The sequence below is a fragment of the Kickxella alabastrina genome (genome assembly GCF_025024165.1).
Source record: "Kickxella alabastrina strain RSA 675 chromosome Unknown BX661scaffold_2, whole genome shotgun sequence".
NCBI classification, from domain to species: Eukaryota; Fungi; Kickxellomycota; class Kickxellomycetes; order Kickxellales; family Kickxellaceae; genus Kickxella; species Kickxella alabastrina.
In genome coordinates, this window is record NW_026251473.1 from 414,426 (window position 1) to 442,360 (window position 27,935).

Consider the following 27,935-nt stretch of genomic DNA (forward strand, 5'->3'; position numbering starts at 1 on the left):
AACAACAATTGGGTTGTCATCTAAACACATTGCATACAGACGCAATGCGAAAATCCAAGGGACTCAGTGAGGATTTTAATTATTCCCGCCGCTCATTCGTTTAATAAACACCTTGGCACTGGCTGAACGGATGGCTGAATGACTAGGTGCAAAAACATTCGGCTTTTGGTGATGAATCAAAACAATAACAATAACAACATAAACATCACCCACCATCAAAATAAAAATAAAATAATCGTAAAATACAAAAAATAAAATTAATAACGCCTTGATGTAGATCATATAATAAAAGTCGAGAGAAAAAAGAAGGTATTTCAAATTCGTGGAATCTCCCATGGTGAAGCAGCTACAATACCATGCCTTCAATCATAGAGTAAAACAACAAAAAAACACCAAGTGAACCCCCAATTGACCACCAAGTAAACCCCTCATCCATTGGCAATGTCCACTCTACTCCATCTCATCGAGAGTGGGCATAAGATTAATTACAGCCTGGGGCGATTGCTCCCAATAATCTCCAGCACCAAATATGTCTCTGCTTTGGCCGCTCAACATATGGCTGACCGAGGCATCCAAATTGTCAAGACTAGGCGTCGGCGGATTGCTGCTATTTATATCGCCAAAAAGCGCGCTCATGACCTCTTTAGAGTCGGTGCAATTGGAGCCTGCGGGCCTCAACAAGCCATTCAAATCGTCGTATACTTTCTCTGTGCACGAGACCTGGTGGTTGATTCTGGCCAACGACACTAGCATCGATGTTTCATTGGTAGGAGGGTTAACAATGCTATCTTGGGTCGCAGAAAAGCTGGATGTGATGAAGCCTGGGTCGTTGTATGGTGACAAAAAGGGGCGTTGATTGGGAATTAATGGCTGAGTGTTCCCTTGCAGCTGTCGTGTGCGTGGCTGTGGTTGTTGTGTGATCTGTGTTTGCCCCCGGGGCTGCGGCTTCAATGTGCACGTTGGCATGAATGGAATGCTGGTGTATTGTATGGATAGTGACTCCCACAGGTTTTCACATTCCCATGCAGCCTTCATGTCCGCCACAAAGGGCACATCGCATATTGTGGGTGGTCGCTGGCGCTGTGTGGCGGCATTGCGATTGCATGGCGTGTTCGGTGTGCGTTGGGTTTCGATCGGTGGACATTGCGAAAAGTCGTGTTCACGTTCGGGTGAGCTATAAGATGAAAGCCGCTGCCTCTTGTGTAAAAAGAGCTCGGTGGTTTCTGCTTCGAAATTTTTGTCCAGATGCAGCTCGGGGTGTTTGACGCGCCACGAAAAGACATCGTTGGCGTCCAGGTCTATTTGATCCATGTTTTGTGTAAAGTCTGTAATGGCCGATATTCCAGTGAGCCCAGTTCCCTCAGTCTTGGTGTGACTCGCAGCAGTAAGCGAGCCGAGTAGGCAGCCACCGCAGCCCCTGCGCTCCGCAACGCCTGTGTGCTCCAGCTGCGGATAAACGATAATGGCCAGCTCACTCAAGCGTTCATTGACGTAGCGATTGGTATGTATAAACTCCGGCTCATCAAAGGTGTTGTTGCCCTCGCCGCCCATATAGCAGGTTTTGCTGATGACCATCCAGAACTGCGCAGTGTTATTGTCGCGCACATGCTTTGGAAAATACGTATACTTGCGGTCCTTGGTGGAATCGGCTCCGGGGACGTATATCTTTGGGACGCACACGTCGACCTGGAAGATTGCGCCGCGCAGAGACTCGATCGGTTGGTTTGATAGCTTCTCCATGGACTTTAGAGCTCCTTTAGAGAATATAGCGCGCATAAAGTGTTTCTTGTCGGATATCTCGCAGACCACTGGGTATTTGGCCTCTTCTGGGCCGTGTCGGGTAATGCTTATGAGCTGGACCAGTCGTCGCACCCGCTTCGGGGTCTCGTCGAGCTGCAGGTTTTTGTCGGCAAACATGTTGACCAGCCACGGCTTGCCCATTGACTGCGACATTGCGGATTAAAGGCCCGAGTGGGTTGAATTTTGAATTTTGAAAAGAATCGAAAGTCGAATTTGGAAATGAAAAAATAGAAGTGGAATTCGACGGAATTGATTTTTTTAATGGGCGTGCAACCCCGCAGCCAGCTTGAGCTCTATTTGTGTTTTTGGAGGGCTCTAATTATGCAATGAGCGGCTATGAGATCTTACGAGTCGCGAGCCGTTATTCGGCTGATTGTGCTGGTCGTGCCTATTTTTGCCAGTGCTACCACTCTTCCCCCCTTTTGTTCTGCTTTGCTTATTCAATTTTTTCAGCACTGCTATCTTTTATTATCTTCACCCATACACCCACACACTCATGATTCGCACAGCATCCGGAATCCTACGGCGACGCGCGTTCCACAGCAGCACCAAACAGTGCAGCGGCGGCCTGCAGCGGGTACAGAGGCCGACAGAACTAGAAACGCTACTGGATGGCAGCGACCAGTTCGCGCGTGTGAGCAAGCGCGCTGTGCTTGAAGTCAGCGGTCGCGACGCCAGCGCATTCCTACAGGGCATGCAGTGCAACAACATGCCGCTGATCGACCAGGGCGGCTCCGGCATGCTCACAGGATTCCTCATGCCGCAAGGCCGCATCATCGCAGATGCCTTCATATATCCGAAAAACATGGGCGTGAACTTTCCACACCCAGTGTTCCTGGTTGAGGTCGACGTGCGCGCACGCGAGCGGCTCCTCAAGACACTGCAGTTCTACCGCCTGCGGTCGCAGGTAGCCGTACGCGACGCGTCCGAAGAGTTTGGCGTCTGGAACGTGTGGGGGCCAGGCAGTGCCGCGCTAGTGGGCAATGTCGGACGGCCACTGGGCCACGTGCCGCCCGGTGGGCTGATATTCAGGGGGGAGGCGTCGGCCGCCAGTGACGTCTGGCTGGCCGACAGCCGTGCTCCCGGAATGGGGCTGCGGCTGCTGCTGCCCAAGTTCACAGTGCCTACACTGCCGGCCTCCTTCGAGGAGCGGCCGGCGAGCGAGTACGCGTTGCGCCGCATACTGAAGGGTGTGCCCGAGGGCTGTGACGACTTTGTCCCCGACGTGTCGGTGCCCCTGGAGTGCAACATGGACTACATGCACGGCGTGCACTTCAGCAAGGGCTGCTACGTCGGTCAGGAGCTGACCATCCGCACGCACCATCGGGGCGTCGTGCGCAAGCGCATCGTGCCTGTGATTTTCGGCGACCATCCGTGGGGCGTCGATCGCGGCTTTGACCCACGGCGCCTGCCGCAGCCACATGCCGACATTGTGCGTGTGGCGCCGGCTGCATCTGCTGATCAGGGTACTGAGCAGGGCTCTGGTCAGGGTGCGGAGGCGAGGCCTGCGCGCACACGCAAGGTGCCGCCGGGCAAGGCCGGGTCGGCTATTTTTAATGCCGGCCTGGCTCTGATGCGCCTTGAGCACGTCGAGCAGTTCATGGCGCACCCCGATCAGGCTGTTGTTTTTGAGACTACTAGCGCTGACGGTCGCTCTCTGCGCGTGTCGCCGTGGTCTCCCAGCTGGTGGCCGACAAGCTTAAATTGAAGCAAGAGAGTGTGGGAGCCGATACAGAGGAATAAATATGACCACATTCTTTGGGCCCTCTCTTACTCTCTTTTTTGACTTTTTTCATTCACGCACAGCGAGTTAAAAGAGGACGAAAAAGAGGGACAAGGGAAGGGAGCAAAGGCTTCGAATCTTTTTCTTTTCATTTGCGGACGAAATTGGTTCTATTTTTTTTTAAGTACGATTACTTTTTTTGGGGAGAGGGGGAATTCAAACCGAGCCATTTTAAGTCGCTCCTCTTTTAATTTTTTCTTCACTTTTTTCACTTTGACAAGCTAGCTCAATTTTTTGGAAATTATTGATGCTAAAGCGGCGCTCCACCCCTGAAGAATATCGAAAAGAATAAAAAACATAACGCCGAATAGCAGAATTTTTTTCGTTTCCCCTTTCATATTTTCTTGTAAATAATTTTTTTTTTACATATTTTACATTTTTTATCTTTTCCTTTTTCAATTTTCATCAAAAATCCTTTTTTATACTCTATAGTAAATTTTTTATTAAAATTTTTTATTACCCTTTCCACCATTTTCTTTAGTTTTTAGTTTTTTTTACCCCTTCTGTCCATTTTTCCACCCCCCTTATCCATCCCACCTTTTTCGCTCATAATATATAGGGGGTGTTTCTACCTGTCCTTTTTCGTATCTCTATCTGTTTTCTCTTTGTTTTTGAATTCAACTTCTTTTTTCACTTTATTTTTTGACTCTAGCTGCGCATAATAATAACACCGCTCCTTTTTTGCCAGGGTGACTCTATTTAACCTTACATTACCATTAACACGCATACACGCAAGCGAAGAGCACCATTTACCGTCAGTTCTTTTAGCATGTCAAAGGTAAGCACACCTGCTCAATTACACTCGCCACTTTGTGCACACTCAAACATGATGTCGCACGTTTACTAACATTATGTGTTTTACTTTTGGCCATACTCTTTTCCTTAATTATTATTTGATGTAGATAATAAAGCCAAAGCCCTCATCAGTCCCTCTGGCTCTGGGCGACGCCGCTGATGGTAAGTTATTGATAAAATAATAATATTGTACCACCACTCACTACTCTAGATCCCACTTTTTTCTTTTTTTTAATGGTGCTCGACCCACTGGCTTTTTCTCTTGGGAAATAGTGCAATCTAATTTTTTCTTGTCATACGCTTTTAAAAATATTTCTGAATTAAAAAAGGTGGGAGGAAAGGGGGGATAAAAAAGAGGCTGCTCATTTGTTCGTTTATTCTTTCAACGCATTCATTCACTGCTTTTTCTTGTTATTTGCGCATTCTCTGACATCTGATGATGTTTTTACATTTCTTTTTTATTTAAATTTTTATTCTTGCCATTTGACGTTAATAGTAATGATGCATTTGATTGTCTCAATCTATTGTCATTGTCTGCGCTGTACATGTTCTTTCCTTTCCTTTTTTAAACACTTCCTGTTTTTTTTTACATTTTCTAAACACCACTTGCCCCCTTTTGCCCGTTTTCCTATTCCCTATTTTCTTTTTTCCTTTTTCCTGCGTTTCACTCGCAACAATAATTAATGCATGTCTGCTGTCCATCAACACCTTTCATTGCTTACCCTCTTGTTCTTTCACTTCTTTTTTGAGCATCGACAATGCGCAATTACTTATCAAAAATCACTGTATTATTTACTGCACTGTAGAGAAGCATCACAAATATCGTTGCCGCGACTTGAAACGCCAGCTCGAGGAGCTTGAAGAGTACAATGAAATTTTGGCCGTCAAGCTGCTTCGCTCAGAAAAGTGCCTGCGCCGGATGAAAATCGAGCGCAACATTTTGCTGGAGCGCTTCGAGAACTCGCGCCATTACAGCAACTATCATCACGACGACTCGGAGTCAGATTCCGACGCGCCTCTCAAGGACACATTCCCACACCCGCCGGCATCCGACATTGATCCAAATGAGGCCCACCACCCGGCCACAGTTCCAGCAGCCAGCTCCACGCTGAAAACAGGTCGCGGGCGTCGGCGCGGCCCCTACAACGTAAACCCGCACAAGACGCGCAGCTCGGCCAATACCCCGCAGCCGATGTCAGCCAACAGCACGCACGACCAGACAGGCTTACGCAAGCCACGGATGGAGAAAGACCCCAATGCGCCGCGGCGGCCGGCCAACGCGTTTGTCCTGTACTGCCAGGTTGAGCGTCCCAACATTCGCAGCCGCGGGACCGACCTGACCTACGGCGAAATGACAAAGGCCATGGGAATCAAGTGGAAGAACTTGTCGCAGGCGGAGAAAAAGAAGTACTTTGATCTTTACGAACGTGAGATGTTCCGGTATCAGCAGGAGCTCGAGACATACAAGGGCGGTAACAGCAGTTACGGCGGATTGACGGCTGTTGCTTCATCATCAGCCAACCCATCGGCCGTGCCTTCGTCGGCTCGCTCCGAGGCATCGTCGGTGGCTGCCGCGCTGACGGCCGTTCCTTTTGCTGACGGCGCCGACAGGCTGTCTCATAACGGGGACATGGACATTGATGCCGACGGCAGCATTGGCGGCGACTCGCATATGGCCGAGTACCACAAGGACGATGGGTCTGTTGGCTCCGAGTTGCATACAAATAGTGCGCCTCCCAGCAGTGTTGTGTTGGCTGCGGGCGTCGAGTTTTCGTCACCACAGCTCGCAGGATCTAATGGACATCACACACTTGACGATGACATGCCGTCTTCGCCCATTGCCATTGGTGACGACCACAATGATGTCGGTTCTTCTGTGCACAAGTCAACTGCTGTTCCTGTGGGCAGCGCTGTTGTGAGCCATCAGGCTTGATTAATGAATTATTTTTCACGTGTTTTTTCTTTTTATTTTCTGTTTTTTTAGGGGAAATTGAATATTGGATATCGACTTTAGTATATAATAATGTAAATTTGTTAATTAAATCAATACTTTTTTTATGTTTTTGGCCAATAAATAGTGCCTAATGTTTGGATTTTTTTCGTTCCTCATTTTTGGTTCCTCTCGCACTATTAGTAAAACCCGGGGTTGAGGGGCTATTGGATATTGTGTATTTCCGACATTTCAACGGATGAATTATTTACACAGCCGGCTTGGCTCAATAAATCATCGGTGCATTTTGAGTTGTTGTATGTATGCAAGCGGCCAGTTTTTTTGAGACGGTTAAAAAAGACCGCAATTAAACCAAATAATTGCCGGCAGAGAAAAGAAAAACAAAAAAGTCGGATATATTATATTCCAAGCCTCTCTTTCACTGTCGTTTACAAATATTGCCATGTATTTTTCCAACCAAAATATGCCAGTTACCATTGGGGTTGCACGCGATTTACAGCACAAGAAGGGAAACTTGGATATGGGATGAGGTGGACAGACATTGCAGAGAAAAAAAACTAGATCATGGTATGACGCCACTTTACCTTTTTATTTTTCTTATTATTTTGTGTGGAATGTTGATTATCGCGTGTATTCCCTTTTTTACATGTGCACGCATGCTTTCCACCACTGCGACCCTCTTTTTTTCCGGGTTTACTTTTTTTTTTCTTTGTGTACGCATGGAGGAAAAACAAAAAAGACAAAGTAAACTCGGAAAAAAAGAGAGCTTTAAGAAAATTATTATACTAGTTAAAATAATTTTCAAGACAAGATATGTGGACAAGAAAACAATAACAAAACATAATAGTCCTTATTAAAAAATAAAAACAAACAAAAAAAAAAGTGATTCAAATAGTACTTTTTTTCCAACGGGGTTGCTGTATATGCCGATACGATATGGCTTGTGATATTGTTTATTTATGAACTAAAACGCAATGCTTTATTGTCATTGTATTTCCGAATGATGGGTGTATTTTGCAAATGTTTAAATTTAGAGCCAAAAAAACCCCTCTTTTACTACTTATTTTTTCCACTTGCCGGCATTGATTTTTTTGTATGCGTGTGTGTGTATGATCAGGAATACAATAAAACAAAAGGAAACAAAAACTGCCGGATAAAGAAATAAAGAGGCTCAGCGATATAACGGGGAAAAAACGGAACAATTTTTTTTGGGCAGATTTAGTTTCATTTTGCTTTTTCATTCATTCATTCATTCATTCTTTTTTCCGAGACAAAAGGTGTGTCAAGGTGGAATTTAATTAGCATGCGGTTTGGAGGGGGGGAGGTTTCTTGATGATGTAAAAGATCTATCATTTTTAATATATAAACAAGTCTGGGTGGGAGAAGGACACTTCATCTCTATCCCTTTTTTTGTTGTCATCACGCACACACTTATCTAAGTATCTTCAATACCAAATACTTTTTTATTACTCTTATATTATTCTGGATCTACTGACAACACACACACATACGATTCATATTGAAAAAATGTACACCCAGCAACCACACCACCATCTCAGCCACATTCCACACCACGGCAGCCATATCCCACACCACTCTCACCACCAAAGTCATATCCCCCAGCATCTCCTCAACCATCACAACAGCCACCACCATTTCAACTCCTACGTCATCCCAAACTCCGCACGTCCCGGGTACTCTGCTATTCTCCGTCACCCTGAATACCCCGATGGTCGAATCCCAGACGAATACTCCAATGTCCACACACTCTACGATCTCTTCCAAAGATCCATCAGTCTCTTCCCCAGCACCCCCTTCCTGGGCGCTCGCCACTACAACCAAGCCAAGCATAATTTTGGAGAGTACAAGTGGAAAAACACAACAGAGATAGCTGAAAGCGTGGATTTGTTCGGACAAGGTCTGGACGTTGTTTTTGAGAAATACGTGGGGCGCGGAATGGGTTCTGGCGGAGTACAGACGCCGCTGGGGATTTATTCAAAGAACCGCGCTGAGTGGGTGATCGCGGAGTTTAGCGGGTTCCGATCCCGCCGGTACTCTGTCGCCCTCTACGATACACTTAGCAGTGACTGCGTCGAGCATATAGTCAACCATGCGCAGCTTACAGTCATTGTCTGCTCAGTCGACAAGATCTCGACGCTACTTGCCGTCCGACACATGATACCGAGCCTCAAGGTCATTATATCGATGGATGCCCTGACGGGAAAGGCCAAGAACCCGGCAGCCGCTGGGTTTTCCATGAGCTCTATCCGCACAATGCACAAGCATGCAGAAACCCAGGACATTGTGCTCCTGGATATGTGCAGCGTGATGGATTTGGGACATGCCAACCCCTCAGCGCCTAAACCCCCGACCGCCGGCGATGTGTGCACCATAGCGTACACTTCGGGAACGACTGAGGCGCAAAAGGGCGTGGTGAGCACGCATGGAAGCTACGTGTTTTCGGCAAAGTCACTCTACCAAGCAATGCCCTTGTACCACGCAACGTACCTTAGCTTCTTCACCTTGGCAAACTGCTTCGAACGCAGCATCGTGTATACAGGGATGCTCGGCGGCATGCGCATTGGGTTTTTCTCTAGCGATATGGTGCATATTGCCGAGGACGCCCAGAGCTTGCGCCCAACAGTAATGGCCGGTGTCCCCTACCTCTTCAATGACATCTACCATCGGGTCACTGCCGCCACCATTTACGCGCCCGGGATTAACGGCGCAATGGCGCGCACAGCGATTAAGCAGAAGCTCCAGAGATTGGAGTCAGGGAAGGGCGGGCTCAAGCATTCGTTCTGGGATAAGCTTGTGTGCAACAAAATGGCGCAGTTTTTCGGCGGCCGCCTGAAGCTTCTGATCTCTGGCGGTGATCCGATTGACGCCCGGGTGATGAGCTTCCTCCGTGTGGCTATCAGCTGCCCATTGCTCGAAACCTACGGGGCAACAGAGTGCTGCGCGGCGGCGACCGCCGGTCTCCTCAGTGATCGCACTTCGGGGCATGTCGGTGTGCCCTTGCCGGGCGTCGATATTTGTCTGAGGGACGTGCCGGAGATTGGATTCCTCACATCGTCGCACCCGCACCCTAGGGGCGAGCTCCTGGTCCGTGGCACCAATGTTTTTGCCGGATACTACAAGGATGAGGCGCGCTCCCACGTGTCCCTTGACGGCGAGTGGCTGGCGACCGGTGACTTGGCGCAGATCAACGAGGATGGAAATATCGAGATCATCGACAGGAAGGAAAACGTCGTGCATATTGGCGAACCCTACGACCAATGCGTTCCCCTGGAGCATCTCGAGACCATATACAGTCGGCATCCGCTGGTCCATGATATTTTCATCACTAATCATCCGGATCACTCGGAGCTCGTCGCCATTGTTGTTCCAGTGCTGGATGCCTTTTTGCCCCTGGCGCAGAAGATTACAGACAATAAGTCGGCCCCGGTGGAGTACCTGGCCAATGACGAGCAGGTCATTAGTGCTATGCAGGTTGTGCTTTACCAGCATGGAAATAAGGCTAGGCTGCGCACTTGTGAGATGATCGCCGCTGTGTATTGCGACATGACGCCTTTTGATATTGAGGGCAATGGGCTGCTCACTTCAACGTATAAGCTTAAGCGCAGGGTTGCGAGCCAGTACTATGCCAAGCAGATCGAGGCCATGTACAGGCAGCTCAAGGAGAGGAGCTAATGTGGAAGGGGATAGTGAAGGAAAAGCAGCCTATTATTTTATTATTATTAATTTTTTAACAATAACAATGTTTTATTTTGGTTCACTGCCAGTACTTGGAAGTGTCTTCAATCAGCGGGCGCGAGTGCATACTTGTGCCAGGGTAGCTGGTGTCATCGTCGTCGCTATGCGAGCCACTAGAGTTTTTGAAATGCGCATGTGGCGAGTGTCTGTTAGTCTGCGCGGCTGGGATAAATGGCCTGCGCTCGTCGTCCTCGCTTTCATTTTGGCCATCGCTTTGGCCATCGCTTTGGCTATTTCCTTCGCCCTTGCTTTCGTCGTTGCTACCGCTGCTTTCATTACGACTTTCGCTGCTCTCCGATGCACCAAGGGCCGCGCTTGAAACGCCCACAACAGGAGCAGCATCATCATCATCATCATCATCATCATCATCGCTTTCACTTTCCTCTTCGCTCTCGCTGGTGGACTCCGAGTCAGACGATATGTTGGACTGGTGGTACAGAATAGCGGTCTTCTGCAAGCTCTGCTGAGCATGGGCAAAGTTCTGCATCTTGGCATGCGAGCTACTGTCATCAATCGAGTCCAAGAATGCGTCAAGGTCCTCCTCGTTGTTTGCGACATGGCTGCGAGGCGTCGAATAGTCTGCATTGCCGCCAGAGGGCTGTGCGCGGCCACTGATGCCGGCAATTGATATGGCGCCGGCAATCGACGCGCTGCCTGGAGATCCAAGATTGCGGCCAGAGCCAGGGCCAGGGCCTAGGTTTGCCACGGAGGCCCCCCGATCCACGCCGCGCACATTCTCAAGCGGCCAGTCTGCAAGCGGCGCATACCCGGCGACAGGACGGCCAAGCGTAAGCGAAAGCGACGCAACCGTGAACCGGCCAGCGCCAAGCACATGTGAATCCGCTGCAGCTGGCATGTCCGTGGTGGCAGATACAATAAGCTCCTTGGCCATTTCCAGCACTCGCGGCATCTCCTCTGCGTGCGCCTCGTCGCCGGCCAACGGGCACAGGGCGCGCAGTGTGCGTGCGCGGTCGCGCACATCAAAGCTCGTGTCGTAGCGTGCAAGCGTGAACGCAAATGCGTGCAGGCCAGCAAGGAGCTCGCGATGCTCCGCGAGCACAGGCGCAAGAGGGCCACTGGCAGCGGCTGCGTTCTTGCTCTCGGCCGCGTTCTTGCCCTCGGCCGTGTTCTTGCTCTCGGCCTCGGCCTCAGCCCTGGCCTCGGCCGCTGCGCGGCCGCCACACGGCGCCAGACACATCAGGCGGGCGCTAAGCTCCAGCACCTGCATTTTCGCCTGCGGGCCCTCGTCCCTGAACGACCTCACGGCGGCGCGCAGGACGTCCAGCCCATGCAGGCACCCGAACTTTGTCTGGGAAAACTCAGCCACCAGCGCATACACATGGGCGCGCGCCACATCCGCACGGCACCTGTCCAGGGTGCGCGCCAAATAGCACAGAATGTCATACAGCGTCATTGCGCGGCGATCCTGCGCATCGCGCACGCTGCCGTCCAGCAAAAGCACGCGCACAGCGTGCATTGCCGCATTGGCCACTTCCTCGCGCACGCCAGGGCGCGCCGCAAGCAGAAGCAGGCTTTGGAAGCAGTCAATTGTCGCCTCGCGCAGCCTCTGTGCGCACGCCAGCATGACGCCAACGGCGCCCACTGCGGTGTCCGCGTGGGCACTGCGCGTGTACCCGGCGATTTCAGGCACCAGGATGCCGACGGTCTGCCGGTCAACGAGCGCTGCCAGCACACGCAGCTTCAGCCGCCGCGTCATCGGCGGGTCCGACGCAGTGACGAAGAAGCTGCGCACGTGCGCGTGGAAGGGCGCTGGCGTTGTCTGCGCGATCTGGTGGATATTGGTCAGCACGACGTAGCCGGTCTCGCGGCCCGACCGCATCAGCCGGACGAGTGGCCGGGCCACGGCCGCCCGCTGCGAGGCGGGCGCCAGGTGGCAGAGCGCCGAGACCGCGGCCATGACCACTGCGCTGTTGCGGCTCTGCAGCAGCGGGTGCATGCTGTGCAGCAGCAGCGCGTGGTCGGCGTCCAGCCGTGCGCCCTCCTCCCCCGGGCACCTGAACTGCGTGCGCGCATACGCCGTCAGCAGCTTGGTCAGCTCAACTTGGCCCCACTCGTCCAGCTGCGCCAGCATCACGCACCAGCGCCGGAAATGCACGTGCACGGCGTCGTATTGGCCCGGGCTGCTGACCGCGCGGAACGCCCGGATGACCGACCCGACAGCCAGCGGCGAGTTCTCCACCAGCATGCCGCCCACCACCACCGCCAGCTCCCCGCGCAACGACGTGTCCAGCCGCAGCAGCTTACACACCGCCAGCGCCGCTGTCTTGCGCACATGCGGGGACCGGTCGTTGGCCAGCTTGCGAATAGCCATGACAACAATTGGGCTAATGACCGGCACCCGGATACTCGACATGACGCGCAGCGCCATTGCGCGAATGACCTGGCTGCTATCCGCCAAATCACGCTGAAACGTGTTGACCGACAAAAGCGCCAGATCCGGCTCTTGCTCGGCGTACCGCAATAGGTACATGTACACGAGCCGCCGCATTTCGAGGTTCCCCGAGGCCACGTTCTTCACCACATCGGCGAAATACTCAGACGCATCGTGGCCTTTGGCGATCGCCGCTAGGAGCCGCTTCAGCCCTGCTACTTTCTCCTTGTCCGTGCCGGACCCCAGCTCCTTGCGCACCTGCGTCAGTTTAAACTCGGCGTTGTCGAAGAACCCGCCTGGCGTGTCCAGCCCAAACTCCAAAGCATTGTCAACTAGTCCTTCGGAAAATCGCAGCGATAACTTGGCCGCGTCCTGCGCCAGAGCCATTGCTTTGCTCAGGTACTCGGCCATTTCCCTTTTTGTAAAAAAAAAAACTACTTTATTAAGAGGTGGGGGGAAAAGCTCGATAGGACCACAGATTAAAGTCAATGCAAGAATAAAAAATAAAATAAAAGAAGAGGTTTAATACAAATTTTAAATAGAGAACAGCAATGCGGCGCTAAAAAAAATAATAATAATGAGGGGGGGGAAATAAATAAATAAAAAAAGTAAATTAACACTGCAACTATGTAAGCAGAGAGAGAGAGAGCCCTTACCTACGTCACATCACCAAATCAATTTTGTTCAGATCACAGCACACACACGCATGTATGAATTTTGAAGTGAACATGTGCATATTTGAGAGAGAGCAAATAAAAAATTAAAATTAAAATTGCAATAATAATAAAAATTGCAAGCCCCCCTCCCCTTTTTTAGGCGGACACAGCCGGGCGGCCATTAATGCGAATGCGCTTGATTCCTCCATCAGGATACATAGTGAACTTGACATGCGTAAACGCAACACCGTGGTGCTTCTCCGCCTCAAAATAATGCTGCTTATCAGCAGTCAGTGGCACACCACCAATAATCTCCAACCACCGCGCATCATCCGCCGGCGTGTCCTCCTCTGAGACCGTACCATGGAGGGTAACCAGCGGCGGAAAGTTCCCGCAAAACTGCCTCGTATCAAACTCCACATTCCGCACAACACCAGGGATTCCGAGTTTCAGCACCACCCAGTCAGAGTGATTCGGCGTCCGCGATCTCCGCGTCTCCCACCCATCGCCCATTGTCTTACCGCGCCCAGGCAGGACCAAATTAGACGGCGAGCTGTAGTGTTGGTTAGAGCACGCCACTGCACGGCCGCCATTACCCACAAATGCCAGATCCACAAGCCCGTCAGAGCTAACGACCAACGCCTGCGGCACAACCTGTCCGTACACCCGCAGCCGCGCAATTCCGCCATCCGGGTAGTTATTGACCCGCAGGTGCGTGTACACTTTGGTGGGCGCTGTGTACACAAAGTAATGGTGCGACGACGGATTCATATCAACCCTAGCCAGGATCTCTTCGAACTGCGCCTTACCACTGATAACTTCGTCTTCGCTGCAGTTGGCGCCCTCAATGCTGACTACCGGCGCATGGTTGCCCGTGAAATGCGATGTGTCCACGTCAAACCCAAAGATCGAACCAGGGTATCCCAACTGGACAATTGTCCAGTCGTACTTTTTGTTGTGCCGACGCGTCTCCCATCCGTCCATCAGCTTGCCCCGCTCGGTGAATACATCTGGCAGAAATACCGCTTCTTCATCCTTCAGCAGGTTCGACGCCTCGGCAAAGAACTCGTCGCTGAATGAGATTATCTTGGACCCGAGAGACACGCTGACGAGGTCTATGTGGAATCCAAATAATTAAAATGTTAAGAGAAAAAGTTTTGGATTAGTTTTTTGTGTGTTATGTTTTGTAAGCAACAGCCCAAATGGGGAAATGCAATGAAAACAATAATATACACCGCTGACGGAGACAGACGGAGACGGATAATCTAAATAAACTAACCAAATTAAAACTTTTGCTGCTCTATTTCCTCTCCCCCACCAATAAATATCAGATAAAAAAATTCATTTCACCTGGATACAAGAACAACATTCATCCATTCGGCCAGTCAATTTATTTTATTGCGCTATCAAAGTTTCAATCGCACCAAAAACAAAAATAACAAAAAAACCAAGAGACATCCGAAATCTCATTTTTATTGTCATTTCCTGAATCCATAAAAAAAGATGCATTATCGATCGCAGGGATATCTGAATGTCCAAAGTAAAAAGTCAAAAGCCAAAACATTGCACACAAGACTTTATATCTTATCGGATGGGGTTGGATTGGATTGGATTGGATTGGATAGGATATTTCCAGGAGATGGGAATGCAAGCTAGCGTAGGGTGAGAAACAACAATGCCAGAACATGGAAGACAGAAAACACAATGGAATGAAACGAAACAAAATGCTCACATGAGTGCTACAAAAAACAATCTCATAATAATAGTAATCAAATAACAACAAAAAAATAGCCATATATAGTATATGTGAGGAAAAAATTTTAATATACGTACTGGACTTGGACTTTAATGCAGCAACTTCGGCAGAGTCTGCCTGAACAGAACGGAAAGCAGGCACAGCAGACATTGTTCAACTAGAATATTATTTAGATGTTTGTTAATTGTAATTCACAAGAGATCGCTATGCGATAGGAAAAGAAATGAGTGAAGATGAAAAAGAGTGCGTGTCTTGGACTTTGTTCTTTGGTTAATTTTAATGGAAAAAGATAATGTTTTTTGTAAAGAGTTGGTTCTAGATGCCAAACACTTGTCTTTTTATATTATCTAGCCCGATTCGCAGGAGAGGTGAGAGAAGAAGAAGGCGTAATTACACCCCCCCCCCCCGTTTTCACTTTCTTTATTTCTTGGTCGCGGCAAAAAAAGCTGTCAATCGATTGGTTTGCAACAATAATTTTTTTTTGGAAAAAGATCCATATTCCCCCCTCCTTTTGCATGTGCTCCGCAGCTGGTCGGATTGCATTGGATTGAATTGGATTGAATTGGATTGGATCGATTTGACTTTTAAATTTTGCGATTTCCCACCACCCCCTTTTTATTCTATTTCACTTTTCGTTATCGCCATGCCATCTACAGACACAAGAAATAAACGCCTGCTCGTATCCATATTTATTAGGGGGAAAAATATCCACTGCCATTGTGGCGCCGATACGCCCCCACCTCCGATGCGCAATTTTTTTTTTACCAGATCAAGCGATTTGACTACAGAGCATCTTCATTTTTTATATCGCTGAATGTATACACTTTTTTGGGAGGTGTGTATCAATAGAACAAGAGTGGCTAAAAATAAATTATTGCAAAATATATTGCAAATACATTGAAGCCTCGTTGGACTTACACATATTTGTTTTGAATAAGACATTGCACTTCAATTCCCCTTAAAGCTGACCTTTGTCTATTTTTTTAGATATTCCTCAGCGCACAGTATCGCTTCAATGTGTGGATTATTTTCAAATAATTATATAGGGTTAATTAAAACACAGCCACAGGCCATAAAACCAAAACAAGAGCAACAATTGAAAACACATAACTGCGTACAAAGACATAAATTGTCACATCATTTGTCCAAAACATTTTTTTGAGCTTTCGTATCCATAAAAAAATTGGCCGCTGGTCAGCTGCTGCCAGAAAGAGCAACCCAAAAAAACTTAACGTTGCCGTGTCGGCACAGACCTTCACATAAGGTATTTTTTACAAACATTTGACACGGCGTTACAAGCAGTTGCTTTGTCGCTGTTGATCTCATATATTATTTTTATCGTGCTGGTCAAATTCCAACAAGAAAATAAATTCTCCGCTCTTCACAGTGCTGAGATCCCATGTCACAATCAGCCATTTAATTGGACCGTGCCAAAAAAATCCCCTTCGTTTACAAAACAAACCCACGACCCCTTTTCCTTAAGATAAATGTTTTCCATCATGAAACGTATCTCCTTGTGACTTTAAAAATAATTTATTTTATCCAAAACACGAGATATTCATAAAGCTAATTTATGTTGGAACAACTTTTACCCGCCGGCTGACATGTGTAAATTAATGGCAATTGTACAACTCCAATGCATTAAAATACATAATCTTTAGGAAAAAATCATTTATCAACACTGGTCACGCTCTAAGAAATTCGCATGGGCCACCTAGCTCTGTTTTTTCACTCAGAGAAGTACAGAGCATCTTAAAAGAAAAGAAAATCAGCACCAACACCAATTATCAGTCAACAGACCAACAGACATGGTAATTTTGCTGCAAAGCTAACATTCCAAATCGTACAAACACTTGAAAAATGAATAATGAAAAAGGGGGAAATAATTAAAAATGAAGACGCTAAATCAAAACATAAAACGAAAAAGAAAATGGAAAATGGAAGCAAAAAATGGCGTACAAATGGGGCAAACTATTGGTATAGATTGTGCGGATGGGTCAGCTCCTGGAACTTGGAGCTGGGCGTGCTGATACTAGTAGCCACAGAGGCCTCCGAAGCCATCACCGACTCAGACTCCATGCGCTCTGACACATCGGCGTGCAGCAGCTTAATCAACCACGACGGGATCTTCGGAATGTTGCCGATAACGCACTTCATAATCTCCACCCACACGCGCTTCTCCTTCTCGGACTCTGTGTAAAACTCAATAGCCCCACCCTCTCTAAACTCAATGCTAAAGCTGTGCTGCACAACATTGTCCAGCGGGTTATCGCGCGAGTTGACGCTAAAGTTCCTCGAATCCGCAGCGCCCCTCAATGGCGGCTGGTTCCGGCGCCGCCTCATAGTCGACTGCTGCAGCGCCGGATCAGCAATGTCCACCGTGTCGGCAGGCTCCGAGTCCGACGCATAGCCGAGGCCTGAGGAATAGTGCCGCGAGCCGCTCCGCTCGGCAGAGCCCCTGGCGGCTGTAGCAGCAGCAATCCCACCGTCGCGAGAGGTGTGGTCAGAGTTGTTGCGCTTGTGCGTCTGGCGGCGACGCATCTGCGGCGAAAGCACCAAGTCAGCGTTACCAAGCCTGCTTGCCATGGGACTAGTGGGCATACCGCGACGAGCCTTGTCAGCATGGTGGTCAACAACACGAGTGGCGTCGTTGAGGTCGACAAAGCAGCGCGGCTCCTTCGTGTCCTCATGGTAGGCAAACAAAAAGCCGCCAATGAGACGGAAATAGCGCCGGCGCCAGAAGCGCGTGTCGCCGCCACGCTGGCTCATGTAGCCCGAGTTCAGTGTGCGGTTGTGGAACTTGCACACCTCCATGGCCATCTCGCACTCGGACAGTGTTTTGGGCAGCTCCTCTTCGCGGAACAGCGGGCATTCGGGAATATAGAACAGCTGGAGCTGCAGACGCGCACCCTTGCAGCTATCCCACACGTTCTCGACGTCCCACGAGTCCACAAGCCCGCGCAAAAACACCTCCTCGATCATCTCGCCCACATGCACAACAGCAACACCACGCGTCTCCTCTTTGAACCTCGCCTGGGCCAGACCCTTGTTTGAGGACAAATGGTCCATGCGCTCGGTCCCGGGTTCGTAAAAAATGCTCGACGGCGCCTGAGTTGCGTTCAAGGATCGCGGGTCGTTGTATCCTTCCAGGATTTGTTGATCGTTGCCTCCGTCGACGTTGGGCTCGCCGGGCTGGCCTGGCCGAGTCTGGCTCGCAAACACGCTCGAGTTGCGCTCAGGATACTCACCACCCTGCACTCCCTGGTGTTGCTGCTGGCTCAAAAAGCCGGGTGCCTGGGGCGCCCTGCCATCGCGTCTGGCGCCAGGCGCAAACTTGGTCTGTCGCTCGTCAAAGTCAAACACGCTGTCATTCGAGCTCGCACAGTTCCAACGGCTATTGTTGCGCGACCGCGTATTGCGACGAATCAGCTTGCGCAGCAACGGTGGCAAACAACCGCCATCACCCAGGCGGCTGCCGGCCATATTGCCTCCGCCCTTGTAGATGATAGCATCGCTGCGGAAGCGCATCCACATTGTGATGGAGATACTGGGATCGGTCAAGATGCGGAACTCCTGGTTGATTGTTGTGCCGTTTTTACCACCCACAGTAACGGGTAGCGTCGACAGCGTGTCGATGCCATTGCGAATGACAAAGTACACCGTGTCCGTCTTGTCCTCAATCTGTTCAATGCCAAGAATGCGCATGTACAGATACCCCGACTTTGCTGATGCCTTGGGTGGCATAAAGAACGGTCCGGCGGGCACGCCGTTGAGCTGCGACACATACTGCGGAATCACCGATGGACGCACAGTGCCGGCTGGTGGCTCGTAGGCGAACTGCCCCGCCTCGTGCGTGCTGATTGTGCCGTAGTTGTCTGTTTTAATCTGTACATCGAGTTCGTTGACCTCATCTATAACACGCTCGGAAAATGTCTTTGCCTTTGAACGCAGAACAAGCCGCTTACGAGGTAACTGCTGCGGCTGCTGGGACTGCGCGGCCTTAGTGCCGGGCTGCTTAGCAGCCGGCCCACGGTAGAATCTGTGCCCAGGAACCTGGAACTCTTGCGAGATTATTGGCGCAAATGCTTCGTCCTCATTTGCTAGGTTCCGAAGGCTGTCCCAGCGCACCAGGCTGGCGTCGCTAGAGCCGGCGCTCTCGATATCGGATACGGGAATCTCAACGCTGTCCAGGAAAGACTTGCGCGTGCCATACGCTTTGCCGCCGGCTTCCGCTGCCACTTCTTTCACTGGCGCCAAATCATCTGCTGCCGACGAGGGCGGATCAAACATTGTCGAGATGTTGTTGACACGCTGGCGCTTGACCAGGGGTTTGATCGTGCCTCGACTAACAGACTCTGGGATGACGCCGCCAGTGCCAGCATGCTCGTCCTCATTCATAAACTCATCGAGCTCCTGACGCAGACGCAGCGTCGAGATAGACCCAGACTCCAGAATTCGCTTCTTACCCGGCTGCACGTTGACGCGGTCGTCAATCGTGTTCTCCGGCATGATCTGGTTGCGTTCATTGAGCATCATCTCCATCAACGGCGGCGGCAGTGGGTCAACGTAGCTGTTGTCAACAAACCACAATGGTGACATAACCCTGGGGGACTCCTCTGGCAACGGTGGCGGAAGCCCCTTCTTGGCAGCCTCCCTCTTCATGCGCCGCTCAATGCGCCTCTCCTCACGCTCCTCTAGCATCTGGTTTCCCAACGTCACGTAGCCATCAAAATCTTGCGACTCTAGGAAATACGCTGCGGGAATCGGCTCCTCATCCGGAGACAGATCCTCTTCGAGCTCTTCAATAGTAGTGATGTGCTCAGGAGTCTGCGCAACGGACGCCGGTCGCACCTGCTGCATCTCGGTAAGCTTACGCATCGGCGCTTTGCCCATGTCCAAAAATATGGCGCTGCTGAGCATATCCTCGCCGCCAGCACGGCTACCTGAGGTTGCGGGTGAGTCCCAATCCACTGCCCTGGTCTCGCTGTCCCCGTTATACCCGTCAAAATCGCTCGGCGGCTGGTCGATTGGGTGCATGTAGAGCACGCGACTTGCCGATGAGCCGGGGCCGCTTGTGTTGTTGAACTCGCTGCGCCCAAAGCTGCTGCGGCTTCCCAGCGTACTGTTGTTCTCCTCAGACGTGTACCCAAACACCAGGTTCGCATCAAAGGAGTGCGAGCCATATGACGGCGCGCGAGAATGGGTGTCATCGTCGGCCATCAATGCAGCTAAGCCGGCGCCCGTCAAAGAGAGATCAAACTCATCCCGCACAGGGCTTTCCGGAACCGGCAGTCCGGTGCTGGCATCGATGATCTCGGGAATGCCCATCGGACCTAGCCCCTGGTACACCGACGTCAAGGACTGCCGCAGGTGCTGCTCCCGCGCAAGAGTTGAGCGCAATCCGCCCACGGACGCATTGGGATGGCGGCGCTCCTGCATCTCAACCACCGGCCGAGTGTTGGGTGACGACGCACTGGCCGACGCTGATGACGTTGCCTGGCTGAATGCTAAAGCCGCAGCGGTTACGTTCGCGGCAGACATCGTGGTCTTAATACCAGTCATAGACCCCCTCTGTGCTAACGCCTCGCTATCTGCCACGCTCTGGTTACGGCTGCTTTCATCTTCCTCATCCACCGTGGACAGGCCAAACAGCACGCGCGAGTCGTAGTGGGGGCGCACAGGCATCATTGTATCAAGCTGCCCCGCGACATTGTCAGATCCCTCAGGACCCTGGCTAGAACCGACGTTTGCCCGACGCGAAGACTCGCCCATGGCGCACGATTCCGGCCCACCATCAGACGCGGTGGACAGCGGCTCGTAGCTGGAAAACGCGTACTCCCTGTCAATGCGCTTCTGGTTGCTGGCGTACTGTGCCAAAAGCCCTACGCTGGTGTTCTCCAGCACACTATCCAATGGCGTTGACCCGGGAGTGCCCGCAGAATCAGTGGAGGACAAAATGTGGAACGAGTCTTCGCCCGAACTGCTTCCCGCCTTGGATTTGCCACCACTGCTGCTGCCACGAGACATGATGGCGCCTGCAACATCTCTGAACACCAGCTCGCGATGATTCGCAGACAACGAGAGCGCCAGCAGCTCGTCAGCATTGATACCAGAACGGCCAATACTGCTATCAACGACAAATGACGCGTTTCGAAGCTGGCTACCAGGGTGAAGGGCAGACACAACTGCCTGCTGCGACTCCTCAAGATGCATTGCTGCGTCGCCAAGAGAGAGCAACATGCTGTCGTCTACGGCTGCAATACCTCGAGGGCTGCGCCCTTCACCCTGTTGGCCAAAAAAAGAGCTGGTCGCGGGTCCAGCGGTGTCCAAAACCGACTGGCTGAGTACTTCATGAGAGCGGTGGCTGCTGGCGTCAACAGCCTTCTTTTCCGGCTCAAAAAAATGAACACGGTTGTGCTTGCTCTTTGAAGACAAAGAGGACACCGATGACTTTGACGGCGACGTTGAGCGCGCCATACTGGACTCGCTAGAGTCAAGAAGGGCCTTGCGGTTCTTCACCAGGCCGCGGTTGGAAATGCGCGCGAGGGTGCCACTCTTCCGGCGGTCGGCAAGCTCCTTGGCTCGGTTCGAGTGGCTGCCGTCAGAATCACGCCGCAAAGACACAGGCGCATGCAAACCAGAGGACGCCGATGCATTCATGACAGAAGAGGACTCAAACTGTGGCAGACTGTCCCGGCTTCCGGTTACTGGCAAATCGACCGATGAGAATATCGACGAGCCCAACTGCCCGCCCAACTCACTCGAGTCAAATAGCGCAGGGCCAAAGTCGGCGCTGTGCTGATCTGCGCTGGCCGCAAGTCCGCGGGTGTTGCTGGCGCTGCTGCTATGGCTCGTATTGCTGCCATTGCTATCGGTGCTGATCGGCTCCAGGACGGACACGCTGTTGTTTGAACTTGACTCGCCACTGCCGCTCTCCCCGCCATTGTCCCTGCCGCCGCCAAGGCCGCCAGGGGGAGCACCGATATCAGATGGAGACGATGGTGGTTCATGCTCATGCTGATTCTCGCCGTTGTTTGCTGCCTGCGATGATTCGGCAGTTGTGACCTGGCCATGAGCACCAGTGTCATGCGAGCTCGAAATGCTGTTGGACCGAGCGGTCGGCTTGCCAAAGTCCATTCTCTTGCCGCCAAGCGGTGCCGACATCGCACCAAGCGCAAGCCTATCGGCTGCATTCTTAGCAGACTTGGTGCCCGTGCTGGCTCGCCCGGGAATGGAAATCATGGGCGGCAGATCCAAAGCGGCCTTTTGGCGCTCAAAGTTCTGCGACAGCGCTGCGACCCGACCGATGCGCGCCGAGTTGCCTGCCAAAGAGAGCGCCGACTGCGGCCGAGGCTCCATGGGCGAGCTCATAGCACGGCTCCGATTTTTCTCGAAATTGCTCAATGTCGCCATGCGCATAGGGCTTGCCTCAACCAAAGTTGGCTCAAGCACAGAAGGCGAGGTCAGCTTGGCAGTGGAATTGGACACGAGACTGCGGTTCTTCAGCGTGGTCAAGGACGGTGAAACCTTACGCGCCTGCGTAATGGACTTGGCCAACAATGCAGGGGTGCCCAGGTTGCCCATGGTGTTCGAGCGGATGCGCCCGTTGATTGACGCGCCGCTGACCGCCAGCGCCTCGCGCGTGTTATAAGGCGATGTCGGCCGCAGATGCAGCGCATCAATGGGCCCGTCGCTGCGCATCGAGGAATGTCTGCTGTCGCGCCCACTGGTCATACCAAAATGATCGACCTCAGCATCGGCATCGTCAGCATCGTCGAAACTGCTCATATTGGTTGCACTGCCAAAGGTCGGTGCTGGAGAGGCTGCGCGCATCGCATGCGTAATCGCTGCGTGTGCAGGCCGCTTGCCCTTAGGCTTCCCACTTGAGCCTGTTCCTCGCATTGTACTGCGGTTGATCAGCGTCTGCAGATACTGGTCGCGCTTGTCGCGAGTTAGCGGGACATTGTCCGGAAGGCTCGGCAGCTCTTGGATCCCTGGCAATGGCGAATATGCTTCGGCCTCACCCTCAGCCTCGCTGGCAGCTTTCCGCGTCGCATGCATGTCTGACAGGCTCTCTGTGCTGAGCTTTGGCAGTATAAAGCTAAACTGGGGCTCAGAGCTGAACCCGGAAACGTCGTCATCCTGAAGCATTTCCACTGTTGCACGGCCCTGGCGCCTTCCAATCCTTCCGGGCTTGAGAACTGCGTCGGCCAACGGCGGGAAATCTTCATAGCCAGCACTCGCAGATACCTGTTCCGCCTGCTCTTCTTCCTCGTCCTCATTTGTCTCTGGCACAGGCTCAGGATTGTATATGCGTGTTTTCTCGGCGGGAACGAGCTCTGAATCCTGCATAAACGAAAACAGAGAAGATGCACTTGGGCGCGGGTGTGGCACTGGCGACGACGCGCGGGTGTCAAAAAAGTTGCTGGCAGCATCATCCATAGCTAAGACCGGCTCCGCTTCTGAGTCCGAGTCCGAGTCCGAGTTTGAGTCTGAGACCAAATCCAGCTCAGACTCGGTGGTCTGGAAGCTTTGGTAATGGCTGGCTCCCGTCGTCGGAACTGGAGACAAACCGCCCAACAAAGGCTCCGTGAGGGTGGTAGCGCTGTCCTCCGCGACAGCAGACGATTCCAATGGAGTCCTCGGCCTAGCTGCAGCCTCCAAAAATACCTCTCTGCTGGCCATAAACTCGGAAGGCTGCGGCGGCGACGTGGAGTATGCTTCAAAGGTCGTGCTCTCAGGGCTGAGCTGAGAGTTCATTGAGGTCGGTGAAGTCGGCGAGGTGGGCTGCAGCCCGAGCAAGGTCGGGTGTTCGCGAGACAGGCCGATTGTTGAGCTGCTCGACATACTAGTGCTATTGGCAGAGCAGCCGCTCGTCAAACTGGTCCTGCTGGAGGACCGCCCCATTATCATCTCGTATAGCGAGTCGCGTAATAGGAATGGGCTGGCGGGCCGCGGCGGTTGTGACGAGTCTTTGCCCGCAGACTCGCTTTGCTTCAATTGCTCGACAGCCGAATGCTGCTTAGTGTTAGATTCGCGAATCAGATGCTGCATTGATGTATCCTGAAGGACCACCGGAAACGCCGATATCATGGTGCTCACAGGTGAATTATTGCCGTTCAGGGAAGCCCGTGGTGTGGCCTTGTTAAGCGACTGCATGGTTATCAATCCTGAGGATGACATTGATGAGGTCAGCGAAGTGTGCTTGCCCAACGAGTTGGACTGCCGGGGTGACGCAGGCCAGTTGTGCGAGTCCGATAGGCCAGCGGCATTGTCGCAATACGACGGTTCCATCTGAACAATGTCGTCCGTGTCGCTGAAAATGTCGTCAATGTCGTTGTCGTTGATGGTATTCGGGTCGACCTTCATGCGGATGGTCGCACTGTTACCTCGGTAGCCGTCGGCACCCTCAAAATCCTGTTCTCCACTCCCGTCGTCGCTCATGCCACCAGGGGCCGTGTGGTAGGACATGACGCTCGGCGAAACTGATGGCGAGTGGGAGCTATTGTGGGCCGTGTCGCTGCCTATACTTGCCGTCGCGCTGCGAGCGTCATCCTTGCGTGCCAGCTGGCTGTCGAGCACTCGCTGGCGAAGGGGGACGGGCTCATGTGGGCTCTTGGCCAAGCCAATTTTATTGCCGCCTAGTCCCAGGCTGTGCCGGTCGTTGGACGAGGCCACTGAGACATTGTCGGCATGATCGTCATCATGGCCATCGTTGCTCTGCTCGTCGCTCACGCTGTCGTGGTCGCTGTAGTCTATCGAGCCGTCCATTGCCGGATACAGGTCCTTGGGGGAGCGATTACCAAACTTATTGATGTAGGGAGACTCTGATGGTTCGCTGTCGTCGGTGGGGCTAATGTTTTCGAGCTGAAGCTCCGACTCGATAAGACTGATCTGCGAGACTTGGTCATGTCCATAATTCTGCTGCTGCTGCTGAGAGACTGGAAAAATGCCGCCGTCGCTGCCGGGCGCGTCGTCATACTGGCCATACGCGTCGTCAGTGTCCGTCCCGTAAAATTGCTGCTGCTCCATGTGTTCCTGAGGCGGTGATGGCTGGGTCTGGTACCGTGTGCCGCGCACCTGGCCTTGGTACATAGCCAGCCACTGCAAAGTGGGCTTGTCGTTAGTAATCCCAGAGGGTAAGAAGCCCATGCGGTTGGAAATGTCCACGGCCGCTCCCTGCCGCAATAGCCGCTCGACCAAGTTGGCGTCGTTGTAGAACGACGCCAGGTGCAAAGTGGTGTTCTGCTGGCGGCCAAAAAAATGCGAGTCGAGCTGTTCGGGCGAAATGGCATCAATGAGCGCCCCAAGGATAACCTCCCTCACTGCCACGTGCTCCTTCATCTGATCGGCAGACATGCCTGCCATTTGCTCGCTCTGCGCGCCGTTACCCAGCCGCCAGTTGGCATATGCGTTCTTGTATCCCATGATGGCAACCTGGAGGCCGTCCATCCCCGTGGTGTCATTTCCTAGCCACTCGCTGGCAATATGTGTCAGTGCCATGTGGAACGGGGTCGGCTCCTTTCGCCGCATATCCAGGACGTTAGGGTGGTCCGCCAGAATTGAGTGTACCTGGATGGAGCGTCCCTCGGCAATTGCTCCGAACCACTGCCGGTATAGCTGTGGCGGCCACCTGGAGTCGCCTAGGGAGGCCTGGCCCTGCTGCCCAAGGCGCTGCTGCATGTGGTTCTGTTGCGGTGCCGAGCCGCCGCCAAAAGAGTGGCGCGGCGAGTGCGACCCTGTAGAAAAGTCAATGTGAGAAGGCGCTTTCATTCCCTATACAAGCGCGTGTGCGTGTGCAGGATTGTATTGGGTTGAGAGAGTATGGAAGTGTGTGTGATAAGTGTGTGTGTGTTTATGAGTAAAAATGCGTGTTGCTGAGGTGTTGAGGTTCAACAGTGGATTTTTAAAATGAGTTTTGGCCTATGCAAGGTAAAGTCAATAATGGTGAACGAAATAGAAACGTGGTTGGCGGGAAAAGGGGGAGAAAGAAAAATGGGGGCGTCTTTTGTGGTCCGGCTTAAGGTCCAAAAATGAAATTATCAAACCATGAGTGATGAAAGTAACAATAGGGCATCAACTCCAGCCCGCCGGGAACAATGGCCGAGCAAAGCGACAGCGCAATGCGCGCTCGTCCACACACACCCCTCCTTTGCTCGTAAATTTTGCGCGAAAAAACCGCAAGAGCCACAGACCACCACATAAATATAAATAAAAGACAATCCAGAAACATGACACGCTTCAACAATTTGGTTTTGGAATAAACAACGCTTGTAACTTACTGGTGTGGATCCATGCCGGGATGATGATTCCGGATGTGAGGGCGCTTTGGGGATTTCAATTGGACCGACCACAGACTCGGGGACATCCTCGCCTTCCGAGCTGTCGAATTCTTCGTCCGATATGAGAGTGGACCGCCGCATCTTGCGCGAGTTCTGTTGTTGTTGGTTCTGGTTTTGGATTTGGTACTGACCGAATGCCATTTTGGTAGGCCAAAGATGCTATTGCTTACTACTGGTCTATATGCTGCGGTGGCGGCTGGTGAGAAGACGCACGCGCAGTGTGTGTGTATGTGTATGTGTATGTGTATGTGTGTGTGTGCTTCTGTGGGTGCAGCACTGTATTCTGAAAGTACAAACTAGTCCTGCTAGTGGGGTGATTGAGCAGATGGATGTGGTGTAGTGTAGTTTAGTGGAGTGAGTGAGTGTGTGTGGAGGAGAGATGTGTAAAAAAAAATAATGATAATAAACTGTCGGCAAAGGACAACAAAAAGGGGAGCAGTTGGACAGGAAAAAGGGAAGTAGAACAAACAGCAATGAGACCGTTGCTGCCTTTTGTTATGTGGTTATCCTGGGCTTGCTTTGCTAATGTTATTGTTGCGGTAGTTGGTGGGTTGCGTCCCCCCTTATTTAGATTTTTTTATCCCTCAAGTCAACGAACTTGGAAGCGGCGAAAATCCCGAGAGAAATAGGTGCAGGTCTGCACACTTGAGACACAATAATCGAAGCGCGCAAAGGAAAGCTGTGCCCTCGAATTTCTGTCTTTGTGGGCAGTGATGTTCCTCACTCTATCCGCACAGACGGCAAACAAAGAGGACGGGTGGGAGGATGTTGGCTGGCAAACTAGTTAGATTTTAGAGTGGAGACCACCAAGATGTGGGCTGAGTAGCGCCGGACAGCTGTGATGTAATATCGGAGAAGTAAACAAAGTGCAGCTAAGCGACAGTAAACGAAAAAATAGTAAATTGTAAATTAATCGAGCTGCTTGGGAAAAAAAGCAAGGGGCAAGGAGTTTGAAAGCTCCATACACTGTTTTTAAGGAATGCCATGAGAGATAACCAAATCATACGAAAGTTGGGTCTTCTTTTCTGACCAGCTGAGTCTGTAAATTTAATTGATTTTATATCTGCTCCGACAATGACACTGACAGTGAGAGAGAGAAAAGCCCCAGCTCAAAGCCGCATACACCATACGTATAGTGCAAGCATCAGCGCCAGCGAATTGCAAGTGCCGATGATTGGCTGTGAAGTAAACGTAAACATTCTCTTAGTCTAGCGAAATAAAAAACCCCAATGACATCAGAGGGTGTTTCTGGAGTGTGCGCAGGGCCACAAAAGCTACAACGTTGGAGTGGTGACGATATACGATTATTCGACCAAATCGGGGTAAGCCCCTGGGATTGTTCGTATATTGAGCGATATAGAGCATTGCCTCTATATATTTCGACAGTGGCGGCTGAAAATAGAAATGTGTTATTAGAGTTGGAGCATGCGCGAGGCGCTGATGACTTGCTGCGGTTTCCGTTGCCGCAGCATCACACTCTAAGATATTGCAGCCATATCTTCACCGGTGCAACATAAAATAAATCGCTGAAGCGCACTCTTGGCAAACATATTTTCTCTTTCAACATTTCAGTTATCGCAAAGTTTACCCTCATATTACTCTATTTTTAATAAACTTTATATGGTGTCGATTGACGCACTTTTGGCTGCTGCCCCGGACTCGGTGAAGAACGCCCTGGATCAGGATACATTAGACTATCTGGGT

General features: G+C 51.5%; 8 protein-coding genes across 8 annotated transcripts; 4 read left to right on the forward strand and 4 right to left on the reverse strand.

The window, feature by feature from the left end:
* Positions 1-71: 71 nt before the first annotated feature.
* BX661DRAFT_176730 (uncharacterized protein) lies at positions 72-2,030 on the reverse strand. The gene has a single exon (XM_051534430.1). The coding sequence runs from the start codon at positions 1,951-1,953 to the stop codon at positions 451-453; it is 1,503 nt and encodes a 500-aa protein (XP_051394550.1). The 5' UTR covers positions 1,954-2,030; the 3' UTR covers positions 72-450.
* On the forward strand, positions 2,031-3,724 carry BX661DRAFT_176731 (uncharacterized protein). The gene has a single exon (XM_051534431.1). The coding sequence runs from the start codon at positions 2,297-2,299 to the stop codon at positions 3,506-3,508; it is 1,212 nt and encodes a 403-aa protein (XP_051394551.1). The 5' UTR covers positions 2,031-2,296; the 3' UTR covers positions 3,509-3,724.
* A 213-nt stretch (positions 3,725-3,937) lies between these two features.
* Positions 3,938-6,391, forward strand: BX661DRAFT_176734 (uncharacterized protein). Its single transcript, XM_051534432.1, has 3 exons — positions 3,938-4,361; positions 4,486-4,540; positions 5,185-6,391. Exons 1-3 carry the CDS (start codon positions 4,353-4,355, stop codon positions 6,309-6,311), a joined length of 1,191 nt encoding a protein of 396 aa, XP_051394552.1. The 5' UTR covers positions 3,938-4,352; the 3' UTR covers positions 6,312-6,391.
* A 1,110-nt stretch (positions 6,392-7,501) lies between these two features.
* BX661DRAFT_176735 (uncharacterized protein) lies at positions 7,502-10,053 on the forward strand. Its single transcript, XM_051534433.1, has one exon. It carries the CDS (start codon positions 7,857-7,859, stop codon positions 10,020-10,022), a length of 2,166 nt encoding a protein of 721 aa, XP_051394553.1. The 5' UTR covers positions 7,502-7,856; the 3' UTR covers positions 10,023-10,053.
* On the reverse strand, positions 10,054-13,182 carry BX661DRAFT_176736 (adaptin N terminal region-domain-containing protein). Its single transcript, XM_051534434.1, has one exon. It carries the CDS (start codon positions 12,886-12,888, stop codon positions 10,105-10,107), a length of 2,784 nt encoding a protein of 927 aa, XP_051394554.1. The 5' UTR covers positions 12,889-13,182; the 3' UTR covers positions 10,054-10,104.
* Positions 13,180-15,296, reverse strand: BX661DRAFT_176738 (allantoicase). Its single transcript, XM_051534435.1, has 2 exons — positions 14,967-15,296; positions 13,180-14,248 (listed from the first exon to the last, which is right to left on the reverse strand). Exons 1-2 carry the CDS (start codon positions 15,037-15,039, stop codon positions 13,290-13,292), a joined length of 1,032 nt encoding a protein of 343 aa, XP_051394555.1. The 5' UTR covers positions 15,040-15,296; the 3' UTR covers positions 13,180-13,289.
* A 1,454-nt stretch (positions 15,297-16,750) lies between these two features.
* BX661DRAFT_176740 (uncharacterized protein) lies at positions 16,751-26,469 on the reverse strand. Its single transcript, XM_051534436.1, has 2 exons — positions 26,172-26,469; positions 16,751-25,665 (listed from the first exon to the last, which is right to left on the reverse strand). The coding sequence occupies exons 1-2, from the start codon at positions 26,370-26,372 to the stop codon at positions 16,861-16,863; spliced, it is 9,006 nt and encodes a 3,001-aa protein (XP_051394556.1). The 5' UTR covers positions 26,373-26,469; the 3' UTR covers positions 16,751-16,860.
* On the forward strand, positions 26,461-27,225 carry BX661DRAFT_176741 (uncharacterized protein). Its single transcript, XM_051534437.1, has one exon. The coding sequence runs from the start codon at positions 26,705-26,707 to the stop codon at positions 26,858-26,860; it is 156 nt and encodes a 51-aa protein (XP_051394557.1). The 5' UTR covers positions 26,461-26,704; the 3' UTR covers positions 26,861-27,225.
* The last annotated feature ends 710 nt before the right edge of the window (positions 27,226-27,935 follow it).

Excerpts from the sequence above, each read along its gene's own strand:
- BX661DRAFT_176730 (XM_051534430.1), bottom strand. The coding sequence starts at position 1,953 with ATGTCGCAGTCAATGGGCAAGCCGTGGCTGGTCAACATGTTTGCCGAC.
- BX661DRAFT_176731 (XM_051534431.1), top strand. The coding sequence starts at position 2,297 with ATGATTCGCACAGCATCCGGAATCCTACGGCGACGCGCGTTCCACAGC.
- BX661DRAFT_176734 (XM_051534432.1), top strand. Across the intron at positions 4,541-5,184 it reads TCTGGGCGACGCCGCTGATG|AGAAGCATCACAAATATCGT; the intron begins GTAAGTTATTGA and ends ACTGCACTGTAG.
- BX661DRAFT_176735 (XM_051534433.1), top strand. The coding sequence starts at position 7,857 with ATGTACACCCAGCAACCACACCACCATCTCAGCCACATTCCACACCAC.
- BX661DRAFT_176736 (XM_051534434.1), bottom strand. The coding sequence starts at position 12,888 with ATGGCCGAGTACCTGAGCAAAGCAATGGCTCTGGCGCAGGACGCGGCC.
- BX661DRAFT_176738 (XM_051534435.1), bottom strand. The coding sequence starts at position 15,039 with ATGTCTGCTGTGCCTGCTTTCCGTTCTGTTCAGGCAGACTCTGCCGAA. Across the intron at positions 14,249-14,966 it reads TGCATTAAAGTCCAAGTCCA|ACCTCGTCAGCGTGTCTCTC; the intron begins GTACGTATATTA and ends GATTCCACATAG.
- BX661DRAFT_176740 (XM_051534436.1), bottom strand. The coding sequence starts at position 26,372 with ATGGCATTCGGTCAGTACCAAATCCAAAACCAGAACCAACAACAACAG. Across the intron at positions 25,666-26,171 it reads CCCGGCATGGATCCACACCA|GGAATGAAAGCGCCTTCTCA; the intron begins GTAAGTTACAAG and ends GCGCTTGTATAG.
- BX661DRAFT_176741 (XM_051534437.1), top strand. The coding sequence starts at position 26,705 with ATGAGACCGTTGCTGCCTTTTGTTATGTGGTTATCCTGGGCTTGCTTT.